This window comes from Furipterus horrens, unplaced genomic scaffold (assembly GCF_987537825.1).
Source record: "Furipterus horrens unplaced genomic scaffold, mFurHor1.1.pri manual_scaffold_1, whole genome shotgun sequence".
NCBI classification, from domain to species: domain Eukaryota; kingdom Metazoa; phylum Chordata; class Mammalia; order Chiroptera; family Furipteridae; genus Furipterus; species Furipterus horrens.
Window position 1 is genome coordinate 104,730,036 of NW_028327171.1, and position 27,336 is coordinate 104,757,371.

At 36.9% G+C, this 27,336-nt stretch overlaps 1 protein-coding gene across 2 annotated transcripts in view; it reads left to right on the forward strand.

The window, feature by feature from the left end:
* The window catches only part of GTF2E1 (general transcription factor IIE subunit 1), a 50,653-nt gene extending 24,147 nt beyond the window's left edge, over positions 1-26,506 (forward strand). For both annotated transcript variants that reach the window (XM_090265806.1, XM_090265797.1), the window contains 3 exons: positions 7,740-7,941; positions 12,737-12,978; positions 25,680-26,506. In XM_090265806.1, the coding sequence (XP_090121932.1) occupies positions 7,740-7,941; positions 12,737-12,978; positions 25,680-26,098 (863 nt within the window). In that variant the 3' untranslated portion in view covers positions 26,099-26,506. The remainder of the gene's footprint in view (positions 1-7,739; positions 7,942-12,736; positions 12,979-25,679) is intronic.
* Positions 26,507-27,336: the final 830 nt, after the last annotated feature.

Sequence of the window (27,336 nt, forward strand, 5' to 3'; positions counted from 1 at the left end):
CCTCTCTGCCCTGGCTCTGCTCCTCCTACCTGTCTGGATGAGTACTTCTTTATATCTTTGTTTGCTGGAGTTCCATGCAGTTTGATTTTCTGGAACTTCTGGTTGTTTCTAGTTTTGAGTTAGTTGTATTCCTTCTAAGTTGTGGAGGGAGATTCAGCGTATCTGTCTACGCCCCCATCTTGGCCGGAAGTCTTCGATGTATTTTTCATTTTCACCAATAACTTTATTGATTTGGATATTTTGGTATGTCAGCTATCTCCGCATGGTATAATATTGATTGTTCTCAATTAATGTCTTGATTTGATCGCTATCAGTTTCAACTGGTCTACCTGACCATAAGGAGCATCATCCAGTGAGAAACCTCCAGCACGAAACTTCACAAACCACTTTTGACATGTCTGATCAGTCACAGCACTTTCTGCATACACTGCACACATTTTTTTTGTTTTCTTTTCTTTTTCTTTTTTTTTTTTTTTTTTGCATTTCAGTTGCTTTTACCTTTCTTGAACTAATAAAGCACAATATGCCAAAAATGTTGCATATTTTCTTCCATCTTCAGTATTAAAATGTCTACACAAAAATTCACCAATTGTGGTAAGTTTTTTTTTAAAAGTATGCTGATATGACAGCTGTCACAATACAGTCTAATAGAATTGTTTTGAATGAAGTTAAAGACAACTAAATGCTACTAGAGCCATCTTACGGAAAAAAACCAAACACTTTTTTACCAACCCTATATATACTGCAGCGAAGAGGGAAAAATACAGTCCTATATTGGGGAATTGACTCATAATATACTTTTTGCTCTTTTCCTCGATCAAGATAAAGTTCCAAAGCATTTTTCTCTTTTCAAATTAAGAAGGATTTCATTTCTTTTCTCATTTTGGAGTGATAACATACTTTCATTAGAAGAGTCCCAAGTCATAGAATTGGGACTTTCATATATTGAATATCACTGAATAGACAACCCACGAATATTGTTTTGAAATATCTATTTGTATAAGATCTTTGTGCTCCCTACTTTCAGTGCCTGTTAGTTACAACTAGATCAATTTTGATCCTCTGGCAAACTTGTTACATTAAGACTCAACTTAGAAAAAACAAAAGCCTTCTTGAGTAAATGCCAAGTATGTGATTGGTACTTAATGTTTGTTAAATAAATTCTTTGTTACAAATCCTCTCTCCTTCTGTTTCATATTTTAAGAAATTAGAGCCTATGTATACAAATGAAGAGACATTGCTAAATTGTATCTGGCAGGAATGATAGATGCTGGGAAAGTGAGGTGTAATTCAGGATGGTACTGTGAATTTGGTCTTTTGAAACAGAAAGCTTTGTATTTGAATCAGGCTTATGATGTTTGTTTTTAAGTTATGACCTAGTAAACTTAACCTCTCTGAGTCTATTCCCTCATATGTTAGATATGGATAATACTATTGACACAGACTTGGCTATGATGAGCTTATGAGAATATCTGTGACATAGCTTTCTTAGTTCTTTTGTGGTTTGTGAATGTAGATGATCAACAAATGTATTATCATTGAACTCTTTTTTTTTTTCTTCTTACTCCCATCATTTGTCAAGCTTTGCCTAAGGAATCTTTGTAGTCTTCATTTTTTCCCTGCTGCTTGCTTCATTCTTGGAACTAACCTACGTGTTTTGGCTTGAGTTTGCTGTTTCTGATTTTTTGTCTATTTGGTTTTATGTGAGGGAACGGAAAGATGGTGAAAGCTATGAGTTTCTATTTCATTTTCTTCTCTCAGGCTTGAGTACCGTATTCTGCACACACTACATAGTGCAAAATGATCCAGTTACAAGAAGAGTTGGGATATTTATCATATTGATGACTTAACAGGAGCTCTCCACCAAGGGTATGCATTAGAATTCCTTCTGGAACTTTGAAAATTTACATTCCTAGGCCCCACTCCAGAACTACTGAATCAGCATCTCTGGGGTGGGGCCTGGGTATTAATTTAAAATTTCACTAGCAATTTTTATGAAAACAGTTAAGAACTGACTTATTGGAAAACCAACTCAAGCCACTAAGGCAGATCACTTTTTGTAAATACTAGTTTTGATTACCTCATGTTCTTTCCCAAAATACTTCAATCACTTTTTTTGTACTAAAGAATAGTCAAAATGATGCTTGGCCCACTTCTGGCCATCACAGTTCATCCTGTTAATTCTGTTTTTCTGCCATTCATTTTGATAACTATATTCCCAATAGACTGAAATTGCAGTTTAGCGCTATTTTCAATTATCTATTTCTCTTACGATGATCTGGAATGTCCTGGTCTCTTCCCCCTTTCCGTGATCTCTAACAACTACTTTTCTTCTAAAGCCTACTTCAAAAGGCATACTTTCTCCATAAACCTTCCCTAGGGCCCTCAAGCTAGAACTCATATTCCTTCTTTTAACTCCAAAATATTTATGTGCTTTATTTTTGCACTGATCCTTCATCATGTTTATCTCTAAATACCTTTCATCTCTACTAAACTTTAAGCTTCCTGACAATTCTTTTCGTGTTCCACCACCACTCCCTCAGCAGAATGGTGCTTTGTGCATAATATGTGCTTAGTTCCCCGCCTCCACCTCTGATTTTGGGAAATCTTATTTGCATTTAGTTTAGTGAAATTTATAAAAATACTGTTGGTAAATTAAACTAGTCAACTCATTTCCATAAAACTGTAAGATTTCTTATTTTTCTAATTAGACTCCACACCTGCCTTTTGACAGGCCTGTTCTTATTTACAACTTGTGTTTTGTGATACACATAGGATTCAGAGATGTCAGGCCAGCTTTTCCTCTTGTATTGTTTGCCAGTCATGGTAATTGTTGAGAGATGGCAGTTCTCCATGGGTCTCTCACATGTTATGCATGTCTTATAAGAAGAGGTACTGTCTGATTGCCTTTTTTCTAGACTACATTTTTTTCAACAATGTTTATATAGTGAGCAGCCTTGGAAGATACAGATATTGTTTCCAGAGAAAGGGGAGGTTTGCTTACTGTTTAATATAATGAAAATATACTCCCCCACAAATGAAAAGATGCTCAGCATCACTAATCATCAGAGAAATGCAAGTTAAAACCACAATGAGATATCACCTCACACCTGTCAGTGGCTAGCATTAATAAATCAACAAACAACCGTGTTGGCGAGCATGTGGAGAAAAGAAGAGAACTCTCATGTGCTATTGGTGGGAACACAGATTGGTATAGCCCCTATGGAAAACAGTATGGAGGTTCCTCAAAAAAATGAAAAATGGAACTGCCTTATGACCCAACAATTCCACTTCCGGGTATATATCCAAAGAAATTTAAAACACTAATTCTAAAAGAGACATGCACCCCTATGTTCATTGCAGCGTTATTTACAATAGCCAAGATATGCCCAAGTGCCCATCAATAGACTCGTGGATAGAAAATTGGTGGTGCATATATACAATGGAATATTACCCAGCCATAAAAATGAATGAAATTTTACTACTTGCAACAGCATGGTTGGACCTAAAGGATATTATACTAAGTGAAAAAAGTCACATAAAGACAAATATGGTATGATTTCATTTATATGCAGAATCTAAAGAATAAAACAAATGCACAAAGTAGAAACAGGCTGATAGTTACAGAGAACTAAAGCTTTCCCAGATGGGAGGGGGATTAGGGGTTTGGGTGAAAAAAGTACAAATTGATAGTTACAAAATAGTCACAGGGATGTAAAGTACAGTATAGGTAATTGCCAGATGGGTACCTGAAATACTGGGGGGATCACTTTATAAATTATATGATTGTCTAACCACTATGTTGAATTACATATTGAATGTCAACTGTAATTGAAAAAAAAAATTAAAAAGTAATAGTATCCCTCCAGAGCATTTTTGCTCCGTTCAGTATGGTAAAGATAACATCACTGTCTAGAGCAAAAGACAAGGTGTATTTATGCCCATTATAAAAGACTTGGGTTCTCTAACCTCAGGATTTCACTCCTGTAACATAACACACTGCGTGTACCATTGTAACCTGGACTTGTGTGTGTCACCCTATAGGAATTGGGGACTTACAGAACTGTCACAAAGTTGGCAGTGGCTACTGCTATTTTTGTGAGTAATAAAGTTCTTTGTCTCTGACTAGGAGTCTTGTGTCTTTCTCCAACACCCATGAAACTGGCAGGATAATTTGTTAGCTTATAAGTAGGATAAAATCTCAGTTTCTTCACAGTTCTTGACAGTAATATTTAAGCCATTCTTCAAAACTGCAAAATGGGCCCTTCTACAAGTAATTGTTAGTAAATCTTAATCTAAATTAAACCCAGGTCTTTGGAGAGTTACCTGGATTAGGCTAGAATTCAGGTCCCTGGTGACTATTTACTGTCTTCTCTTTCCCTCCTATTTTTCCCCCCAAAAAACCAAGTTAAAGGACAATGATTCTGAGACTGACCTTCTATCAAATAATGATGTTAACAGCAATCTCTTTCTTTTCCCAAAGTAAAAGCATTGCTATTTTATGTGAATGAGTGACACTGACAAGTACATTTGTTTATTTAAAGTTGAAGTTTGGAACGTATCTTGTCTTCAAAGAAGAAGTGGGTTTTTTGGGAAGACTTTTTTTAAAAATTGGTATAACACGATAATTTTAATGATAAGTAATTAATAAACTAGAGAAATGATAAAACGTGATATTTTTGATAGTGATAAATGTTAAGGAAAAAGAGAGGACAGGACAGTATTGAAATTTTAGGTAATGTTGGTTAGAGAAGGCCTCACTGAGGTGACTTTTGAGTGAAGAACTAAGTTAAGTAAGGAGACTAGCCATTCACCTATCTGGAGGAAAAGCACCCTGGGTAGAGAAAACAGCAAGTAGAAAGACTCCGCAGCAAAGTGTGCCCAGTGCAAGACTTTGAGGAGCTCAGTTTGTAATGCTTTGAAGACATAGGGTTTGAAGGATTATAGTGTTGCCCTCTGTCTTAGCTGTCTCTCTCTGCTTCAGTTAGAGTACTTGCTTATGTTTACATATTAGTTACTTCTTTACTTGTGGAATGAGATTTCTTTCTCTAAATATAATTTTGAAAGCCATTGAATTAGATAATATTTTGCAGTATTCTCTAGTTTTCATTGACAGTCTTTGAAAGCACCCATTTTTCAACATTTAATGTACGTCCCACATCAGCTTGTTTTTTTTCCTTTGTTTGTTTTTAATTTCAGCAAGTATTTGAGAGCTGATGTAGATGTTATTTTATATGATCCCACATGGATTATATTCTTCTGTTTCTGTTGAAGAGAAGAGGCTGAGACAGCTCGAAATAGTTAGAAAATAATCTGAGATAGCATACCAACTAAAACCTCACTAGCCATGGTCACTGATGTTCAATTTTTGACCTTGAAAAATGCACACAAGTTGGCTTCTAACATCCATTTTAACAATCAGTGGGCGGTGTGGGTTCAGATATTTAAAGCAAATTTATGTATTTTCCCCAGAAAGAAAAAAGGACTTATTCTTCCTCTTTATTTTGATAAATAGTACGCTTGTCCATTTGGTTAAGCTGGAATCTTTATGTTGATGCCCATTAGTCAAAGACCATCAGTAACACACCCATAGGTAAACAAAGTTGGGTTTATTGATGCTTTGCCATGGGGAACCATGGAGTGTCAGAGTAAGGCCATGCTAGAGAGAGAATTTGGGCTTTGTAGATAATTTTGGGGAGGATTCAGGGAAGTGGTGGGGGTTTGCTCTGGATTGGGTTCTGTTAAGAAGTAGAGATGATTCTATGATTGGGTATCTTAATCTTATCTAGGAGGTGAGAAGAATGGGGTCAGGCTGAAACTGTAATTGGTAGAGAAATAATAGTCCTAGTTAGCTGAGATTTGTTTGTTTTCAGCTGGGGACCTTGCTCTTGCCTGTACTCGGACTCAAACAGACTTGGCTTTGCACACTTTCATATGGTCACGAAGGACCTTCCTTATCTGCTGTTGGTAATCTGTGAGATTCTGTGTCATAGAAATCCATCACAACGTAACTATGAGTGCTGGGCAACCTTCTAGCTGTGAGGGTGGTTTTTCTCTCTTTCTTATTTGGAATAGGTGTAAAAATTAGGTACCATTTGGAAGATGGATGAAGAGTGTTTTAGACAGGATATATGAACAAAGAATTTACATGATATTGGTTGTTCATGTGTGAGAAGCAGTAAAAAACTTACTCTACTTGAAATAATTAGTAGGCTCTAGTGTTGTGTTGAGACAGAGATGCCTGGTTTGTTTATTCCTTACAGAGAAGAGGGGTAAGGAGGTGGGGTTATGTATCAATCATATGTGGAACTTTTTAAAACTAAATATTTGCATATTTACAATGTGCCAGGCACTAAGTACTTGTATGGTCTCTTTTAACACATTACTCAGGTAAATTGGAATAGAAGTGAAGGAAGCATATCCCTGGCATTGGGAATAAGAACAAACTGGAGATCCAAGTGGGGCTAGTGGTGTAAGACTGTGATGTTTAAGAGTGTGAGTTTCAGCAGAGTAGTTTGTGTTTGATTCCTGTCCCCTCCTCACAATTAGTAGTTAGTTGTATGACCTTGAGCTAGTTACTTAACCCCTTAGAACCTCTGTATTTTACAGATTTAAATGAGCTATAATCATATAAGCATCAGAGGGTTGGCAATAATCATATAAGCATCAGAGGGTTGGTAAACACTCAGTATACAATAGCTGCTGTTATGACTTTTCTTTTGCTGGCTATGTGTCTTGGACAAATCACAAAACTCCTGAGAGCCTCAGTTCTGACATCACTTTGCAGGATTGGTATAAGGATTAAAAAGTATACATGGAAGCATTTTAGAAACAGAAAGCACTATACACACATAAATATTAATGTCTAATATAGTTCCTCTCAAATGTTTGAATTTACTTGACAGGTAAAGGACAGTGCGTGGGTTCTGATACTTTATGCCAAGTTATACAGGATCTTGAATGTTGGGATGAGAAATTTAGATTTGATGGTGTGAGCTGTAGAAATCCAGCTACCATATAGACTTTAGAGCAGGGTGAGGAGATGACAAAAGTGGTGTATAGAAAACTTGAAGAGGGAGAACCTAGTGGTTCAAAGACCAGATTTAGGAAGTCGTTTCTTGATTAGTGAAATGACAATAGAAGTGAGGAATCTTAGATGTGTCTAACTAATTACTATAATTTAGATACAAGTTGAATATGAGGCAGATAGAAATAAGAACAATAAAGGCTTCTTGAACTTTAATTTTGGAAATCATTGGTTAAATTTGTTTAGATACAAATGATTAATAAATTTGAAGAAATAGCCTGTGATAATGTGCAAGATGACTAGAGACTTGGTTTTAGGTATTTATTTGGCAAAATTTATGTGCAAAAAGAAGGGTTTTGGGAAAGGTACAGCTTTCACTGGTAAGCTGTAAACATTTTGGTTTTAAGTTAAAATAAGTATAAGTTTGTTAGAAATATGGTTAAAAACTGTTTGCTGCAATCAGGGGTTAGACATTAGTTTGAAATGTATCAAAATGAGAGATGGATAGAAATATGATAAATAATAAAATGTTGATTTTAGAATCTCGATGATAGGCATGTGGATGTTCACTCTAAAACTCTTTCAACTTTTCTGTATATTTGAAAGTTTTAATAATAACATGTTAGAGGATGTGTGGAGATATAAACAATTTGCAAAAGGCTAGTCTTGAAAATTTCTCTTTCCTGACCTGACTCTTTTGTTTTCTCTGTAGGAACTTTCCGCTGCACTTTTTGTGACACAGAGGTAGAAGAAGATGAATCAGCAATGCCCAAAAAAGATGCACGCACACTTTTGGCAAGGTTTAATGAACAAATTGAGCCCATTTATGCTTTGCTTCGGGAGACAGAGGATGTGAACTTGGCCTATGAAATACTTGAGCCAGAACCTACAGAAATACCAGCCCTGAAACAGAGGTGAGGGTAGTCCCTGCGCTCAGGAATAATTTTAAGCTTGCCCTTGCTTTAAACTACCTGTACTTTGAAGAGAAACAGTGGGTAATTAGTTTACCAAGAGTCTGAAGACTAATGTTTCATAGATTCTAAGCTCTGACACTTTTGTTTTATTAACTTGTGCCTGTGATGAAGTTTGTACTGAATGCAGAACAGTGTGGGCCTTAGGCAAAAATCTTTGAATAGTCTGGTTTGACTTCAAATACTCACTCTGCTTAGGCCTGCTGCAGCTCAGCCAATTGTTAGCTAATCCTAAATTGGTTGTGTCTCTTGGGGATATTTGAATTTTCCTAGCCAAGTTCTGAAGGCTGAAGTTCTTTAAGGAATACAGCATTTGCTTTTTTGTTTTTGAAGCTTATTAACCACATCTTTCTTGCCTGCCTCAGTTTTCAGTGCAACTTCCTTCAAACTGAAGTAGGTGTTACCTATGCGTTAGTACTTACTATGGCTTCCGTTTTTGTTTTTTTTTTTTAATGTACCCTAATATTTGAATTGCAGAGGTAGCCTTAGTTTTGCATAAATGAGAATCAGGGTCAGGGAGTGTTCTACTCTACCGTTTTTCTTTTTCCTTCTATTGTCAAACTTGGAAAAAGCTAAGAACTTAGATATATATAAACTTTCATAGAACCCAGTAGTTCAAGTTGTAACTGTGTAGTTTTTTAGAGTACTCTTAGTATTTTATTCCCTGTGGTACCAGTGTTACAGAAAAGCCAGTTTTGGGCGGTCCTGAGCAGATTGAGTTTCTTTTGGGTAGTTAAAAACCATCCAGTTGTACAGAAAGTCTTGTATTTGTACAAGTTATGAGTTTTCTAGTCTAGCACCGTGGATCAGTTAGGCTGCCTTTACCTTTGATAATTGGAAACTGAACCAGAAGTAGCTTCAACAATAAGAAAAACCTCTCTAGTATGACCAGAATTCCTGAGGAGTACAGTTCAGAATTAATTTCACAGCTTTTACATCATCAGGAATCTAGATTTGTTCCATGTTTTTAATCTGCTGAATTCAGCCTATTGGTTGTCTTCTTGGGAGCGCAAGGGGAACTAGCCTAAGATGGTCATGTTTTTCTAGGTATCACATGTAGATGAAACTTTCCAAATACAGAAAAATGGACTGTTCCTTCCTGCATCTTATTTTAAGATTGGAGAAAGCTTTCCCAGAGGGCAGCCTTCACCCTACTTTATCCCCCAGTGTCTCACTAGCCAGAATTACTTTATATGCTTATTTCTAAACCAGCATCTGGGAAAGGTTAAGAGTTCACATGATAGGTGCTTAGATAGTTAAGGTTTACCTCCCAGGGTTGGGGAAATTCCAGAGTCCTTTGGAGCAAATGACCATCAGTATTTGAATAACATCAATGAGTAAAGAAGGAGAGGAGCCACAACTGGTAAGCGTCAATATTATCTACATCACAGATAGCCTTAAATTTCTGTTACTGGTCATTTGGTCCCTTATCAAGAGTTTATTTTTTATATCGTTTTTTATTTACTTGAGTAATATTATAGCCCTAACGTAGAAGCCTATGAGGGATATTAACTTTATAAAAATACATAATTTTTAAGCCTGTGGATTATTTCAAGTTGAAGTATGTTTTAGCATTCTCTCTGGTTGCTTTCTACACAATGTAATACTATCCATGAATTATTTTTGTGTTTCCTCCTCTAACTACAGTTATTTTGCTGTTTACCAAGACGTTTTCCCACTAAAATGGTATTCTTTCACCATCACTACTGGCATCCTGCCTCTTAATATTCCCACCTACCACTGTCCACCTCCCATTCCAGATCTTTATTTAGATATCCCTTGCTCCATGCTGGAGACCAATCTGAATCACTCAGTGTTGCTAGAGGCTCAAGCAACTCACTGTTTCAAATAACCTGAACCTGGCTTCTCATTTGAAATGATGATGACTCCAGGGATGAAGAAGAATCAGGAAAAAAAGGAAATAAACTGATCAAGAAGGACTCTAACCAACAGTCTGGTTACTAGGAAAGAAAGGGTGAATGGAGGCAGGCAAAAGAGAGAGAACAGGGTACCTGGAGGTGCCAGTGAGAACAGAGTACAATTGTTCCCGTGTTGTCAGGAGAAAGACCACTGGAGCTAGGTTGTAAGGTGTTAACCTGGCTGAGATGGCCTCACCAAGCTTTGACAAGCTCTACTACCTGAATATAACATCCTGGAAGTGGTATAGATTTAGCCTTTCTGTACTATAGGATCTGTTTCAGAAGGTAACTGATCTGTAATAGCCATCCTGCCCTAAATACAAGAAAAGAAACTACAGTAGAGTGGAATGGGAGCTCAGAGATGATAGTGATTCATTGATGATTTTTAAAAAAACAAGTGGCATCGTTGTTAGTTTAGTTACTTATCTGTAACCAATTAAATTCTAGCTTATCCCTAGATCAGGAACCAGAAGCTGCCTCTGCAGAATCAGTAGACTTAACTCGAGGGCTGATGCACAGTTCCAGCTTTTCAGCAAGTCTTTCTTAAATGGAATTCCTTGCTCGTAGCCTCTCCTTTTCCATCATCTCTTATTTAACACTCACCTTGAAGATCGTTAAATTTTTAGTTTGAAATAATATTCCTCCCCCACTCCTAAGCAAGAGTTACATATCTTTTTAAATTTTTTATATTTCTTAAATAATGTAAAAAGATTCAAAACTGAATCATCCCTTTTGTCATCTTTAAGTAAAATGTGTGCATTCTCTCCATAGAAGAAATTTAAATATGCAGGAGTGAACCTATGAGTCTCTCATCTAGATGTTTTTGTGCCACATTCACTGATAATTTAGATTTGTCTGTATCTGGTAAGGGTAGAAATAAAGCCTGTGTAGTCAACTCTCCATGGTTAAAAATATCTTTTAAAAAACTCTTCCAAATTTTAAAATTTGTTTGACTTGTGGTCACATGTCTTGTGTTTCAAACTGGAATTAAACAAGTTTTCAGTTTCTGTAATGGAGTACTAAAAACGAAAGACGTTAAGTCTTTTATTAAAAAGTAGTCTCATACTAACATTTAATTGTCCTGTTCTTTTTCCCCACTTTTTTTGTTCTTCTCTACTCAAAGTACTGAATACTTGCTGACCTTCAGAGTTAATGCTAAAGATAGAACATAGACGAAAGCTATGTGTTCAAGATTATATAGAGAAACAGTAGCTTCAGAGAGAGTGAGTGAGTCATTTAAGAGTCTGGATGAAGGAGACACAGAAAGGACCGGGGTGTAGCTGGCCAGGTCACAGAGAAACATTGAATGTATGGAGAGAGACAGAAAAGGCGTGTGGCTAGCTCAGGGAGACATATTTGGGGGCAGACAGGCATGTAGAGGCTCACTACAACAAGATAAGGATGTTGGCTGAGTATAGATGAGACATTCAAAGGAGTCACAGAGACTACTGGATGAGAGAGGAGAGACTCAGGATGTAAAATGAGCACATAGACATATAAACACAGATCAGGGCAAGGGAGAAGAAAAGAGAAAGAAAAGTGAATGATTGAAGGAGACTAAAATTCAAAAATCTAATTTGCACTGGAGTCAGCAGAGTCAGATTATAGTGACAGCAGAGATACAGCCTTTTAGAAGGAAGACATCAGAAGAGGTAGAAGATGGAAACAGAATGACTAGGGACAGATAAGGGTTAAATTGAGGCAAACATAGTACATAGTGCAAAAAATGACATAACATAGATGCAGAAAGAAAAGATTGAAACCAGTTGTTTGCAACTGTAGTATAAGACTTAAAGATAACGTGAGGCAAATAGACTGGGTAAAAAGAGACACCTAATAAGCCTAGACTCAGCAGGACAGCAAATAACTGGTATAAAGGCTATGGGAAAGAAGATTTATAGCAGCCCTAGGTATAGCTAGAAGCAGTAGCTGGCAGACAGGGATTAAATGACTGAATCATCTTGAATTGGACAACTGGAGAGTGCATTTTTGTATAACAAAAGTGGCAGTTGGCCTGTAGCTGGCCAGAGGGAGAACAGGAGGGATGGGATAAGCCCAAGATTACCCCCAAAATATGGTCAGAAACAGAGTGTTCTGAGGGAGAGATATAATGAGCCAATCAGATAAACTTGACAGAGATATCCGTCAAAGAAACTTCAACTAAGCATGAGGCCAAAAGCTCAAATAGATATTAGTGGGCCTGGGAGGAGATGGAAGCAGAAATAAAGCAGGACCAAAGAGAAGAAAATATAGTAAATGGCTCATGAGAGAGAGAAGTGGTACAGGACATAAAGACAAGTGGAAGTATTTAGGCTCAACACGAGATAGGACTTCACACTAGACAGTGCAGGTTCCATGGAAAACATTTAGAGAAAAATGGAAGGGAAGTAAAGGAGAAACATGGGGCCAAAAGAGTCAGTCAGTGGAAAGGAGCACAGCAACAGATTCGGAAAAAGGCACATGGAAGATACACATGGGAGAGATTTTTGCCAGATTAATGTCTTTTAAGTGTATTATGCCACCATACAATTCTCCCCTCATCCTAAGGAGATTTATTGCAACATCCTAAGCTATAAAACTTCAGTCATTTATATACATCAGATGATCTGATCCACTGTTTGAGGAACTTAAATGTAAATATGATAGGTTCATGTAACCCATGCAACATTCCGTGTGCGGAATAAGAGAGGTTTCTCAGGATTGTTAAAGCTTGTGTACATGATTGCTAGATAGCATTTATTCAGTAACCACCTATGCAGCTGCTCTCCTTTTCCAACACCTTAATATTTTTCTTCCTGTCCTCTAATCTTTTTATATAGCAAGGACCGTGCAGCAACTACCGCTGGAGCTGCTGGCCTGGCAGGTGGGCACCACCGGGAAGCATGGGCCACCAAAGGTCCCTCCTATGAGGACTTATATACTCAGAATGTTGTCATTAACATGGATGACCAAGAAGATCTTCATCGAGCCTCACTGGAGGGAAAATCTGCCAAAGAGAGACCCATTTGGTTGAGAGAGAGCACTGTCCAAGGAGCATATAGTTCTGAAGAGATGAAGGAAGGTAAGAGAAGTCACTAAAATGAGTATGTCTGGGTTCAGTAGAAAATGAGTTTGATTTAGTGGGAAATTGCCTGGGCCATTCTTAGTTTTATTGGTAATGTACTATATCTGTTTTCCAAAACAATTTCATTATAACAGGAAGCAGGAAATTAAGCAATAAGCACTAAAACAACCAATATACTTACATTATTCTTTGACTTAGTTGAAGAAACAAATAGCTTTTAAACCTATCTACCTATCTATCCTTATTTTTAATTGAGATAAAGTTGGTATATAGCATTGTATGTTTCATGTGTACAACATTATAATTCTACATCTGTATATGCTACAAAGTGATCGCCACCAAAGTCTAGTTACCATTCTTCACCATACAATTGATCTCCTTCACCCAATTTGTCTACCCTTTAACCTCCTTACCCCCTGGTAGGTAACCACCAATCTCTGTATCTATCAGGGTTTTTTTTTGTTTTATTTGTTTTTTTGTTTGTTTGTTTTAAAGATTTCTCATATGAATGAAGTCATACATTATTTGACTTTCTTCATGTTGTTGCAAATGGCAAAATTTCATTTTTTATGGCTGAGTAGAATTTCATTATGTATATATACCACATCTCTATCCATATCATCTGTTGATGAATACTTAGGCTGTCTTCATTTCTTGGCTATTATAAATAATGTTGCAGTGAACATAGGGGTGGAGATATATGTCCTTTTTTCCTTTCTATTGAATTTATTTGGGTGACACTGGTTAACAAAATCATAGAGGTTTCAGGTACACAATTCTACAACACACCGTCTACTGTATTGTGCGTTCACCGCACCAAGTCTCCTTCCGTCACCATTTATTCCCCCTTACCCTTCTCTACCTCCCCCACCTACTACTCCCTGTGTCTCTGAATTAATATTTTTGTATTCTTTGGATAAATACCGTGAGTGGAATAGCTGGATCATATGGTAGTTCTCGTCTTAAGTTCTAGCCTTAATACTATACTGTTCTTCATAGTAGCTGCACCAATTTACATTTTCACCTGCTGGGTTCCCTTTTATCTACATTCCCACTGACACCTGTTGTTGTTTTTTTTGTCTTTTTGATAATAGCCATTCTGACAGGTGTGAGGTGATGTCTCATTGTGGCTTTGATTTACATTTCCCTAATTATTAGTGAAACTGAACCTATTTTCATTTTTCTGTTGACCATCTGTGTGTCTTTGGAGAAATGTCTGTTCAGTTCCTCTGCCCATTTTTAAATCAGATTGTTTGTTCTTTTGTTGCTGAGTTTTATGAATTCTTTGTATATTTTGCATATTAACCCCTTGTCGGACATATGATTTGCAAATATATTCTCCCATTTAGTAGGTTGCCTTTACATTTTGATGATTTCCTTTGCTGTGCGGAAGCTTTTTACTTTGATGTAGTCTCATTTGTTTTTGCTTTTGTTTCCATTGTGTTTGGAGTCAGATCCATGAAAACATTGTTAATGCTGATGTTATGGAGCTTACTATCTGTTTTCTTCTAGAAAGTTTATGATTCCAGGTCTTTTTTTTTTTTTTTAAATTTTTAAAGTATATTTTATTGATTATAATGTTACAGTAGTTCCAATTTTTTTCCCCCTTTCCTTCCTCTGCCTAGTACCCCACTTCCCTCCAGCAATCCCACTCCCCTTAGTTCATGTCCATGGGTCGTGCATATCAGTTCCTTGGCTTCACCCTTTCCTATATTATTCTTAACGTCCCCGTCTATTTTGTAACAACCAAGTATGCTTCTTAATCCCTGCACCATTTCCCCATTTCTCCCCCTTCCTCCTCCCAGCTGATAACCCTCAAAATGATCCCCATACCTATGATTTTGTTCATATTCTGGTTTGCTTAGTTGGATTTTGTTTCTATTTTTTAGATTCAGTTGTTGATGGTTGTGAGTTTGTTGTCATTTTAGTGTTAATAGTTTTGATCTTCTTTTTCTTAAGTAAGTCCCTTTGACATTTCATATAATAATGGCTTGGTGATGATGAACTCCTTTAGCTTTACCTTGTCTGGAAAGCACTTAACCTGCCTTTCCATTCCAAATGATAGCTTTGCTGGATAGAGTAATCTTGGTTGCAGGTCCTTGCTTTTCATCACATTGAATACTGCTTGCCAGTCCCTTCTTGCCTGCAAAGTGTCTTTTGAGAAATCAACTGACAGTCTTATAGGCACTCCTTTGTAGGCCACTCTCCGATTCTCTCTTGCTCCTTTTAGGATTCTTTCTTTATCTTTCACCTTTGGCATTTTAATCATGATGTGTCTTGGTGTAGTCCCCTCTGAGTCCAACTCGCCAGGGACTCTCCATGCTTCCTGGACTTGTATGTCTGTTTCCTCCACAAAATTTGGGAACTTTTCGTCCATTACTTTTTAAATAAGCTTTCAATTTTTTGCTCTTTCTCTTCTCCTTCTGGCATCCCCATGATTCAGACGTCAAATCGGATTTAAAGTTGTCCCAGAGGTTCCCAAGCCTCTCCTCATTTTTTTCAATTCTTGTTTTCTCATTCTGTACTGGTTGACTTTTTTTCTTCCTTATGTTCTAAATCATTGATTTGAACCCCGGTTTCCTTCTCTTCAACCATTGTTTTTGTGTGGATTTTCCTTTGTTTCACGTAGCAGAGCCTTCAGTTCTCTTATGCGTTTGCTGTACTCAAGCATATCTTTCAAGCCTATGAGCATCTTTATCACCAGTGTTTTGAATTCTGTGTCTGTTGGGCTGGCTATCTCCTCATCTGTTAGGTTGGCTATCTCCTCGTCACTTAGTTCTCCCACTGAAACCTTGATCCGTTCTCTCTTTTGGGCCATACTTCTCTGTCTCCTCATTCTGACAGGCTCCTGTGTTTGTTTGCCTCTGCATCCCAGGTAGAGCCTTGGGGATTTGTCAGTACAGGGCAACCTGTTTCACCACGTTGTGGCTCTGTATGTGGGGGAAGGGTCAGAGAGCGAAGAATGCTGCCTGCCCAGCACTTGCCCCTTTTCTAGGCACTTCTCCCACTTCCATATGGGACTGGCGCCCCTCTAGCTGCTTCTCTGGCCGTCGTTCCCAGAGAGGGTGGGTTTGTGGACATTCTAGGACCATGGGGGTCCTTGAAACAACTGGACTCTTCTGAGAGACTGTCAGTTTCTGTCTCCACCCCAACGCCCACTGGTTTGCACTGTCAGAAGCAATGAGACTTGATTATCCCCGGTGTTGGGACCATGAGCTGCGTGGTCTGGTGAGGAACTGAGAACATTCCCCGGGTGTCCCTCCTGCCTTTTTAAAACGTGTAACTGCGCCGGCCTGCCACCACCGTACTGCATCCTCTCTGCCCTGGCTCTGCCCCTCATACCTGTCTGGATAAGTATTTCTTGTTTATATCTTTGTTTGCTGCACTTCCATGCAGTTTGATTTTCTGGAACTTCAGGTTGTTTCTAGGTTTGAGGTAGTTGTATTCCTTCATAGTTGTGGAGGGAGACGCAGCATATCTGTCTATGCCTCCATCTTGGCCGGAAGCCCTATGGTTTCAGGTCTTATGTTCAAGTCTTTAACTCATTTTGAGTTAATTTTTGTGCATGGTGTAAGATAGTGGTCCAGTTTTATTCATGTGTGGCTGTCTAGTTTTCCTAACACCATTGTTTGAAGCAACTGTTCTTTCTCCATTGTTTATTTTTTACTCCTTTGTCATAAATTAATTGTTTATATATGTGTGGGTTTCCTTCTGGGCTCTGGATTCTGTTTAATTGATCTGTATATCTGTTTTTGTGCCAATACTATATCATTTTGATTACTGTGGCTTTGTAGTATAGTTTGAGATCAGGGAGATATCTGATACCTCCAACTTTGCTCTTCTTTCTCAAGATTGCTTTGGCTGTTTGGGATATTTTTATGGTTCCATACAAATTTTGGAATTATTTGTCCTAATTCTGTGAAAAATGCCATTGGAATTGATAGGGATTGAATTCAATATGTAGATTGTTTAGGATAATATGAACATTTTAACAATATCAGTTCTTCCAGTCCATGGGTATGGAATGTCTTACCATTTATTTGCACCTCCTTTAATTTATTTTAACAGTATCTTAACTTTTCAGTGTACAGGTCTTTCACCTCCTTCGTTAAATTTATTCCTCAGTATTTCATTCTTTTTGATATAGTTATAAATGGAACTATTTTCTTAATTTCCCTTTCTGATTGTTTATTATTAATGTATAGAAATGCCACAGATTTCTGTACATTGGTTTTATATCCTGCAACTTTACTGAATTTATTTATTCTAACAGATTTTTTTTGTGGAGATTATAGAGTTTTCTATATTCAGGATGGGGAAAAAGGAGGTTTATAGTTGTTCATATAAAAATAATACAATAATTAAAAAATAATAATACAATAATAAACTGTGTTTTGTGCACTCACGACTGTAAACCTGTTTTGCCCACCCTGTATTATCATGTTATCTGCAAATAGAGTTTTACTTCCTTTCTGATTTGGATGCCTTTTATTTTTTTCTCTTGCTCAGTTGCTGTGGCTACGACTTTTAATAGTATGTTGAATAAAAGTAGTGAGATTGAGGATCCTTGTCTGTTTCTGATCTTAGATGAAAAACTTTCAGCTTTTCACTGTTAAGTATGTTAGTTGTAGATTTGTCTTATATGGCTCTTGTTATGTTGAACTATGTTCCCACTTTGTTGTGAGTTTTTATTATATATAGATGTTGAATTTTGTCAGTTTCTCTTTCTACGTTTATTGAGATGATCAGATGATTTTTATCCTTCATTTAGTTTATTTAGGGTATCATGTTGATTCATTTCTAGATGTTGAACCACCCTTGTATCCCTGGACTAAATCCCACTTGATCATGATGTATCGTCCTTTATATGTATTGTTGAATTGGTATGGTAATATTTTTTTGAATATTTTTTTCATCTTTGTTCATTAAGGATATTGGCCTATAAATCTTTTTTTTTTTTTTTTTAATGTGTGTGTGTGTGTGGTTGTGTGGTGTTTTTGTCTGTTTTTGGTATCAGTGTAATGCTGGTCTCATTAAACGAGTTTGGAAGCATTCTGTCCTCTTCACTTTTTTGAAAGAGTTGGAGAAGTGTATTAAATCTTCTGTGAATATTTGATACAATTCACCAGTGAGGCCTTCTTGCTCTTGGACTTTTGTTTGTTCGGAGTTTTTTGAGTACTGATTCTGTCTGCTCAGATTTTCTATTTCTTCATGACTCAGTCTTGGAAGAATGTGCCTTTGTAGACATTTTTTCTGGTTTGTTCGTTTTGTTGGCGTATAATTGTTCATTTTGTCCTTTGTATTTCTGTAGTATTAGTTTTGACTTCTCTTTCATTGCTGATTTCCTTTATTTGAGGATTCTCTGTTTTATTATTGGTTAATATAGCTAAAGGTTTGTCAGTTGTTTTATCTTTTCAAAGAACCAGCTCTTAGTTTTATGGATCTTTTCTAATTTCTTTTTAGTCTCTATTTTATTTATTTCCACTCTGATATTCATTATTTCCTTACTTCTCCTGACTGTGGGCTTTGTTCTTATTTTTCTAGTTCCTTTAGATGTAAAGTTAAATTGTTTGAGATTTTATTGTTTCTTAAGGTAGGCCTTTTTGCTATGAGAGGCCCTCTTAGAACTACTTTTGCTGCATTCTGTAGATTTTGGTGTGTTGTATTTGTGTTTTCATTTCTCTCTAGGTATTTTTAAAATTTATTATTTTTTTGGTGATAACGCATTGAATATTCAGTAGTATGTTTATTATCCACTTTTTTTTTTCATTTTCTTTTTGTAATTGATTTCTAGTTATATACCATTGTGGTAAGAGAAGATGCTTGATTTGATTCCAGTTTTCTTGAATTTATTGAGACTTATTTTGTGGCCTAACGTGATATATTCTGAAGAATATTTCAAGTATACTTGAGAAGAATGGTATTCTGCTACTTTTGGATAGAGTATTCTGTATATGGCTATTAAGTCTAACTGATCTAATGTGTTGTTTAAGGTTGATGTTTCCTTATTGATTTTCTGTCTGGATGATCTATCCATTGATGTAAGCGGAGTGTTAAAGTCTCCTATTGTTATTGTATTGCTGTTAATTTCTGCCTTTTGGTCTGTTAATATTTGTTTTGTATATTTTGTTGCTCCTGTGCTGGGTGCATATAAATTTATAAATGTTATATCTTTTTGTTGTATTGACTGACCCCTTTATCATTATGTAGTGCCCTTCTTTGTCTTTTATTACAGTCTTTGTTTTAAAGTCTATTTTTCTGAAATGCATATAGCTACCCCAGCTTTCTTTTCCTTTCTGTTTCCATGGAATATCTTTAAAAAAATTTTTTTTTATAACAGTTTATTTAAGTCAGACAAAGTATGTGCTGGGGAGCAAGATCTCAATGGACAGTAATATGCTTCCTGCATGGAATAGCTTTCAACACCCCTTTACTTTCAGTATCTGTGTGTCCTTATTTCTGAAGTGCCATGGTAGAGGGTAGGACTATTACCTGGCCTGGCTAAAACATGCACCAGCCACTGCCTGAGGGTAGGTGGGGCTCTCCTGAGACTATGCCCACCTGTGCTGACAGGTTAGAAGGAGAGTTACAAAATGGTGCCTGCCAGTGCCAACATTTGCAAGGCTGTAGGGAGTTACAGAAATGGTACCTACCATTCCCAAGGAAATTCCCAACTGTTTTCTGTTTCTCTGGCAATGTTTTAAGATTAATGAGTAGGTTTCCTTCATATATGGTGCTTTTCAAACTGGTGGCTTTGCCCTGTTCCCAGGGCAAATGAGTTTGCGCATTAAGTCCTTTAAGTACAGGTTCTCTATTCCCTCTTGGTTCTGTGGATTTGCTGGACATACTCCCTGTTGGTTTTCAAAGCCCGGTGATTTAAGGGTTTGTCTCTTCTGTGCAGGATCAGAATTCCCCCCAAGTGTGGATATCTGCACCTGGGGTATTTGGTTGTTTTTTGTTTTATTTTGCAAGACCTTGTCTCTGTGTCCCACCTATCTTTTATTTATTTATTTTAATTCTCACCCAAGGATATGTTTTTATTGATGAGAGAAAGAGAGAGAGGGAGGAACATCAATGTGAGCAAGAAACATCTACCGGTTGCCTCCTCTTTGCACCCTAACTGGAGATTAAACCCACAACCTACTTATATGCCCTGACGGGTCAAACTCGCAACCTTTTGGTGCACAGGACAATCTTCTAACTAACTGAGCCACCGGGAGCCAGGGCTGCCTCCTACCCATCTTGATGCTGCTCTTTTTTCCTTTATTGTAGGGGCTTTATTCACCTAATTTTCAGGTCTTTTTCAGAGGATATTTTCCATATGTAGTTGTAGGCTTGTGTCCACTGGCAGGAGGTGTGGTCAGGATCGCCTATGCTACTGTCTTGAGCTGCTCTTAAATCTCCATTTGTAGGTTTAAGACATAGCCATCTCTTTCTCTTAATTTTTTGGACAAGTGCTATTGTGTTCAAGGTGGCCAAACTCATCTTTCTTTTTTCTTTTGTTGTTCTAATTTATATGCACTTTTACTTCTCTGAATTGGGAGGAATAACTATTCACTAGTCCACGCTTTTTTATGTTTTTCATAATACCAAGGAGTTTGTGCTGCCTGAAATGCATAGCAAGATACCACCTGAGTAAAGTAAAGGGTCAAGGATACTCACCCTCCATGAAGATTGATGCCACTTTCTACTAAAAGATTTTAGAAAAAAAAAAAAAAAAAGATTTTAGAAATCTCTGTGAGCACTAAAGGTTTAAAAACTGCATAGTAAGGGAGATTGGATGAAAGAAGGTGAAGGGATTAAGAAGTACAGATTGGTAATTACAGAGTAGTCATGGGGATGTAAAGTACAGCACAGAGAATAGAGTAGCCAAAGAACATACATGCAGGACTCATGGACGTGGACAACAGCAAGGGGATTGCCTGAGTGAGGGGAGGTGGGTAAAGGGAGCAAAAGTGTGGACAACTATAATAGCATAAACAATATGCAATTAAGTTAATATAAGTTAAAAGTAATAAAAAAGGAATTGCATAATAATCATAAGTTTCCGAACTACAAGATTTTGCTTTTTAATTTTAGTCTTAAGTTACTGGATTCAAAGACTTCGGGGTATGAGGATTTAGAAGTACATAGAAAATGAGAGGTTAACACATTGCGTATGGGTGGCGAGAATTCTCGTCATTTCTAAAAGGCATTTAAATTCCCTGGTACGCAATGTGTTAAGACTGTGGACAAAGATTACTCAGAAACTGGGAAGCAGAGATGAAAGGGAGTGTGCACCTCTTGTTGGAATTCATTAGCATTTGAATCTCCATGCCTCTATGTATCATTATTAACATGTCACCTGAGTGTGGTTCTTTAATAGTAAAGAATTATTGGTAACTGAAAACCACTTGATTTTTGGCCTTTCTTCTAACCTCTTTTCCCTTCACAATTAGCATTTCTTTACTGTGTATGCTAAAAATTGTAAAAGTAGTGTGTGGAATTGTGTGGTGGTGATAAAAGCAGGTGATTCCTGTAATGTGATTCTCTTTGGTGTTTTTATTCCAATCAGAAAAAAAAGTTTGTTTTTGGCAACCATACTTCACACTTCCTCCTTCCCACTGATTAGCCTGGCTATGATGCTTAGTTATTTTGATTCAAGTTGTTCTAGATTATATAGTAATTAGGCTGTCAGCTATTTAATAGACTTGTTTTCCCCAATTTGGCTTTTTGCCTGTTCTTGAAACAACCAAACATTCTTTTCTTTGAACTTAGAAACAAAATTAAATAAAACTATTGTTAGCCAGTATTATATACAATTAGGCTCATAAGCTTAACATTCGATGTTTACAATTCCTAGAATGATAGAATTTGAATCATAAGGATCTTAAGTAAGTCCTCTAGTCCACCCAATTAAGTTTTGTGAATATTTCTTTTTATATAAAACAGCATAATAAGCTTTCATATCTAAATTTGTCTTCATTGAGTTTTATGGTATTAAAATAGGCTCTATCCAGTGAATGTGTGAATTGATTTTAGTGGGTTTGCTGGGGTATAGTTGTCGGCGTCTCCTAGAAGGTCTGGTGAGAATAGTACTAGGGTTGATAATACTATTAGTATAAGTAGGAAGCCCAGGATATCTTTAATTGTATAGCAAGGGTGAAATGGGATTATGTCTGGGTCTGATGGTATGCCTGTTGGATTGTTAGATCCGGTTTCGTGGAGAAATAATAGGTGGACTATTACTAAGACCGAGATAATGAAAGGTAATAGGAAGTGAAAAGCGAAGAAGAATCGGGTCAGGGTTGCCTTATCTATGGAAAATCCACCTCAGATTCACTGTACAAGTTCAGTTCCAATATAGGGTACAGCTGATAGGAGGTTTGTAATAACTGTTGCCCCTCAGAATGATATTTGGCCTCATGGCAGGACATAGCCTATAAATGCAGTGGCTATGGTGGCGAATAGGAGAAGGATGCTGATGTTTCATGTTTCTGAGTAGGTATATGAGCCATAGTATAGTCCTCGGCCTACGTGTATATACAGGCAAATAAAGAATATGGAGGCCCTGTTGGCATGTATGTATCGAATGGTTCAGCCATAGTTGACGTCTCGGCAGATATGAGTTACAGAATTGAATGCGGTGGTTGTGTCGGATGTATAGTGTATGGCTAAAAACAAGCCTGTTAAAATCTGTACAGCTAAACAAATTCCTAAGAGAGCCGAAGTTTCATCATGATGAGAGGCTTGCTGGGGCTGGTAGGTCTACAAAGGTGGTGTTGACAATTTTTAGTAAGGGGTGGGTTTTTCGGAGGTTGGTCATTATTTGTCTACCTTTAATTTTCCTCAGACTTTAAGTCATTTTAATATCTTTCAGAATTTTATAGACTTCAATCATGTCCTCATTACTATACTGAAAGTTCTAATTTCTTTTGATTTTACCTTCCTTATGAATAGTTCTCTTCCTCCAATCACCTTCATGTACAGTTTTTGATTAATTTTAGTCACCTTTTTCTGGACAATCTCCAATCATAATGTGCTCTGCTTGAGACCAATGGACCAGAAGAATACATGTCATTCATGCATGGATTCATCGTGAACGATTTGAGTTTTATTTCCAATATCCTTCTAGTTTTTACCTGACAATTTGTTTTTCTTTGGTTCTGGAAGTGTATTAAGAATAATAACTTTAGAAACATGTGCAGGGATTTTTTGAAAAACCCTTCCTGCCCTGTATCTGACAGTTTGGACCACATCTTTCAGTATATTTGAGATTATTATACTAGAGCCAGATTTTCTTACACTTGGCAGTGTAGAACTAGATCTACCACTTTTCCATCCACTTATATACAGTCTTCAGCTCTTCATATATATCTTTGTGTGTGTGTGTATTTGCTATCAGCTTGGCCCTTAAGTACCCAGAATTGCTTTAGAAATTTAAGACTATTCCTAAATATTGCTAAAATATTAGCATCATTAGTGAATTTGACAATTTCCAAGTATATATCTTTTTATTATTATTTGTAACTCAGTTAAATAACACTATTCCTAGAGCTAGTATTTCAACTTTACCGTCCAGAGATTTACTCATTTATTCTCATATTCTATTTTTTTTGTCTTCATCTATAATAGGACAATTCCTTTTTCCCCATACCTCTCATGACCTTTGTCAAAAACCTTTTAGATAATAATTTCATTAAGTTTACAAAACTAAATTGCTCTCCCCCTCACTTTATATGTATTTTAAACATTAATCTAAATACTATTTTGGTAATATTAAGCTATTTGGAAAATTTTAAAGGAAGCAGTGATTGCCTTAGAGTAGTGGTCCCCAACCTTTTTGGCTCCAGGGACCAGTTTTTCCAGGGGCAGGAGCCCAGGGGTGGGTGACAAGAGACAGAGCTCTGGTGATCTTCCTTCGCAGCCCAGTTCCTATAGGCCCCAGACCGGTACTGGTTCGCACCCAGGGTGTTGGGGACCCCTGCCTTAGAGACTTGTGTGAAATTCTTGTCTTTTTTTTCTTTTCTTTTCTTTTTTTTAAATTCCTTCATTGACAATAAGGGCTCTGGGAGAAGGTTCAGCCTTTGACAGTGTTTTAAAGTAGTTAGGTTAGATTTCAGTTCTCATTTTTATATCCATGTTGTCAAAAGTCTGTTTTGTCTGACATAAAATTTTAACTTCTAAATTCCTGTTTCCCATTCTCTTATCTGCCCAATATCTCATCTCAAGAATTGATTACTTTTTTAATGTCCAGGGTTGCAGATAATCCATTCTAATGGATTATCCATCTGTTAATGAGAAAATGCTTTCATTTCACTTGTCTCCAGGATTGATGGTTTCTGAGCCTTCTCTTGAGTGGTGATGATGATGATGATGATGATAACAGTGTTCCAAGGGCCAGGCCTATTCTTGGCACTTCACAGATATTCACTAACTCCCATAGCAGTCCAGTGAGATAGATACTACTGTAGTTTGGGGGGATTTTTTCCCCTCCTCTTTTGTACTTGAGAAAATTGAAGCAGAGAGAAATGAAGTAACTTGGCCAAAATCACATAGCTAAAAAGTGTTGAGTCAGGATTTGAATCAAAGAGTCAGTTCCAAATAACACTTTTAATGCTGTTATATATTTTAAATGGCAGTATGCTTGGTATTATTTTCTGAATATAGAATACAAATGTTTGTCTTAAATTTTTCATCTTCAATATATCAGGCAAGATATGTACACAAGATGATAGAAGTATGTGGTGAGAGAAGCTTCATTAGTGATTCCAGATTCCTTTTTATAAAGAGTTCAAAATGTGCTTCAGGAAGCTAAAAGTGCCATATATTCACTCATTCATCAGTTATTTATTTAGCGCCTAACAAGTGATAGGCACTATTCTAGGTGCTTTGGATATATCACTGAATAAAAAAGATAGATGTGCAGAACTTACATGCTCAAAAGTGGGTACCAAAGACAATAGACATGTTATTTATTATGTTAGAAAATCAGTGCTATGGGAAGAAATAGAGTGTTAGGAATATAGAAGTGAATTAAAAGAAGGTGACATTTATGAGTAAAGACTTATAGGACCTAAAGGAGTTAGATGTAAGTATTCAAGATAGAACAGGCAGTGCAAAGGTCCTGAGGTAGGACTGTGTGTAGCGTGTACAGGAATACCATGGAAGCCACTGTGGCTAGAGCAGAATGAGCAAGGGAAAGGAAAAGATGTATTGGTGAGGAAGAGGGGTCCCACACAGTGGAGGACCTTATATACCTCTGGCTTTTACTCTGAGCATAATGAGGAGCCACGTTTTGATTTCCCATTATACCAGCTACTATACTTGGTCTTTCATAGACATTATATTATATGCTCTATCCAGAGCCCTGGAAGATAGATACTTTAATCACCCCATATTTTAGAAACAGGTACTGAAATTTAGAAACTATCTTGATCAAGGTGGTACAGCTTATGTATGAAAGAATTAGTATTCAATTCCAGGCTATATTACTCTTAAAACCCATGTACATAACTATTATGCTATTTAAATTCCAATTTGTGAGAACCATTTTGAATATATTATGGACAGCATCTCAAAAAATAGAATCAGTGAAGTCTTATCAGTGTTGTTTTATAATATTACAGTATATTTAAATATACATTAAAATGTTTTTTTATTATAAGGGAATATTTTTTATATTTACGGATATTGACTTTCTGGGTTTTTCCTCCCAGGTATAGATATAGATGCATTCCACAATCGTGAGGAAGGCCGCGCAGGGCTGGATGATAATGAGGAGGTTATGCGAGCGCTGCTCATTCATGAGAAGAAGACCCCCTCTGCCACTGCAGGCTCAGTGGGGGCAGCTGCTCCTGTGACCACTGCCAATGGCAGTGACTCAGAGAGTGAGACCAGTGAGTCAGACGATGACTCCCCACCTCGTCCAACAGTTGTGCCTGCACATCATCGAGAAGAGGACGAGGATGACGAGTTTGAGGAAGTAGCAGATGACCCCATTGTTATGGTGGCTGGTCGTCCATTCTCCTACAGTGAAGTGAGCCAGCGGCCTGAGCTGGTGGCACAGATGACACCAGAGGAGAAGGAAGCATACATAGCAATGGGACAACGCATGTTTGAGGACCTCTTTGAATGAGCTTTCCCTACCTTTTCCTCCTTTTATTAATGTTTAATTCAAAAAGAAATGTCTTACCTTTGAAGAAAAGTACTTAAGTGGCTTTCTGCCCTCCTTGATGTAAAGTGACTGTTAATCTTGCCAAAAAAAAAAAAAAAAATGGGAGATAAAGATTGATTTTTTTATGACAGATATTTTCCCAAAAGGTAGGGTTGGCTACAAGCATTCCCTTCCCCAGTATTACTACAGTATTATTTTACTGTACTTTTAAAAAATCTAATCCCTTTTAATACACATCCTTCTCCCTTGTAAAATAAGTGAGGGGAATCTGTAAGGTAAATTCTTCCTGTCTGCCTGCAGAAGCCCACTATGATAGGCTACAGTAATTCACTGATCACATTTTTAAAACCTGTTCTGAGCAGCAGGCATTCTGAAAAATTCCTGATAAAAAAAACAAAACAAAAACAGCATGCCAACAGCAAATTTTGATGAGGAAAAAAATCTTAAAACTTCATATTGCCTCACTATTGAGGATGGTGTCAGTAAGTAAGGGGAAGTAGGAATGTGTGCCAAAGAGGGATGGATATGCCTAAAGCTCATGATTAATATCTAAACCAGAATTTGTGTATTTAGAACTGACTTGACTGGCACATTCTGTTGTTTTGCTTATTGCCTTTTGTTTGTATATTGGATGATGGAAGCCAGAGGGTATGCTTGGTAAACCATTATGAAGAAATTAGAAGAAAACATAGACATAGGGCAGGGGTCCCTATAAAGGGGTGAAAAGTGAAGAGCACTGGCAGTAGTACCATTTCGAATTGCTCAGTTTGTGCTGATTTGGAGATCCTTTATAGAAGCTGTGACCGGTCCCTTTCTTTTTTCCTTCTCTACAGTGCTATAAAGTGTTTCATGAGGGCATCTTAGCAGAAATAAGCATATAACAACTGATTACTACCCTCTTTTATTTTCTCAACACCATTGAATGCCACCTTTGTCTCTCTCTTGATTGTTGTCAGACATGATATTTTAGAGTACATCCAGTATATTGTTAAGCATTGTAACCTCAAGGAACATAGTTTATTTTCGGTTCTGATATGTAGCATGGTATTATTTCCTAAGGAAGAACTTTAAAAATAAGGAACTTTTATACAAGGATCTATAACAGTTGTATATTTTGTAATATTTCCACTTGCATTGTAATTTTTAAGTATTTATCATTTTATAGTACATGTGTGAATTAAGATAGATTTTAGAGTTAT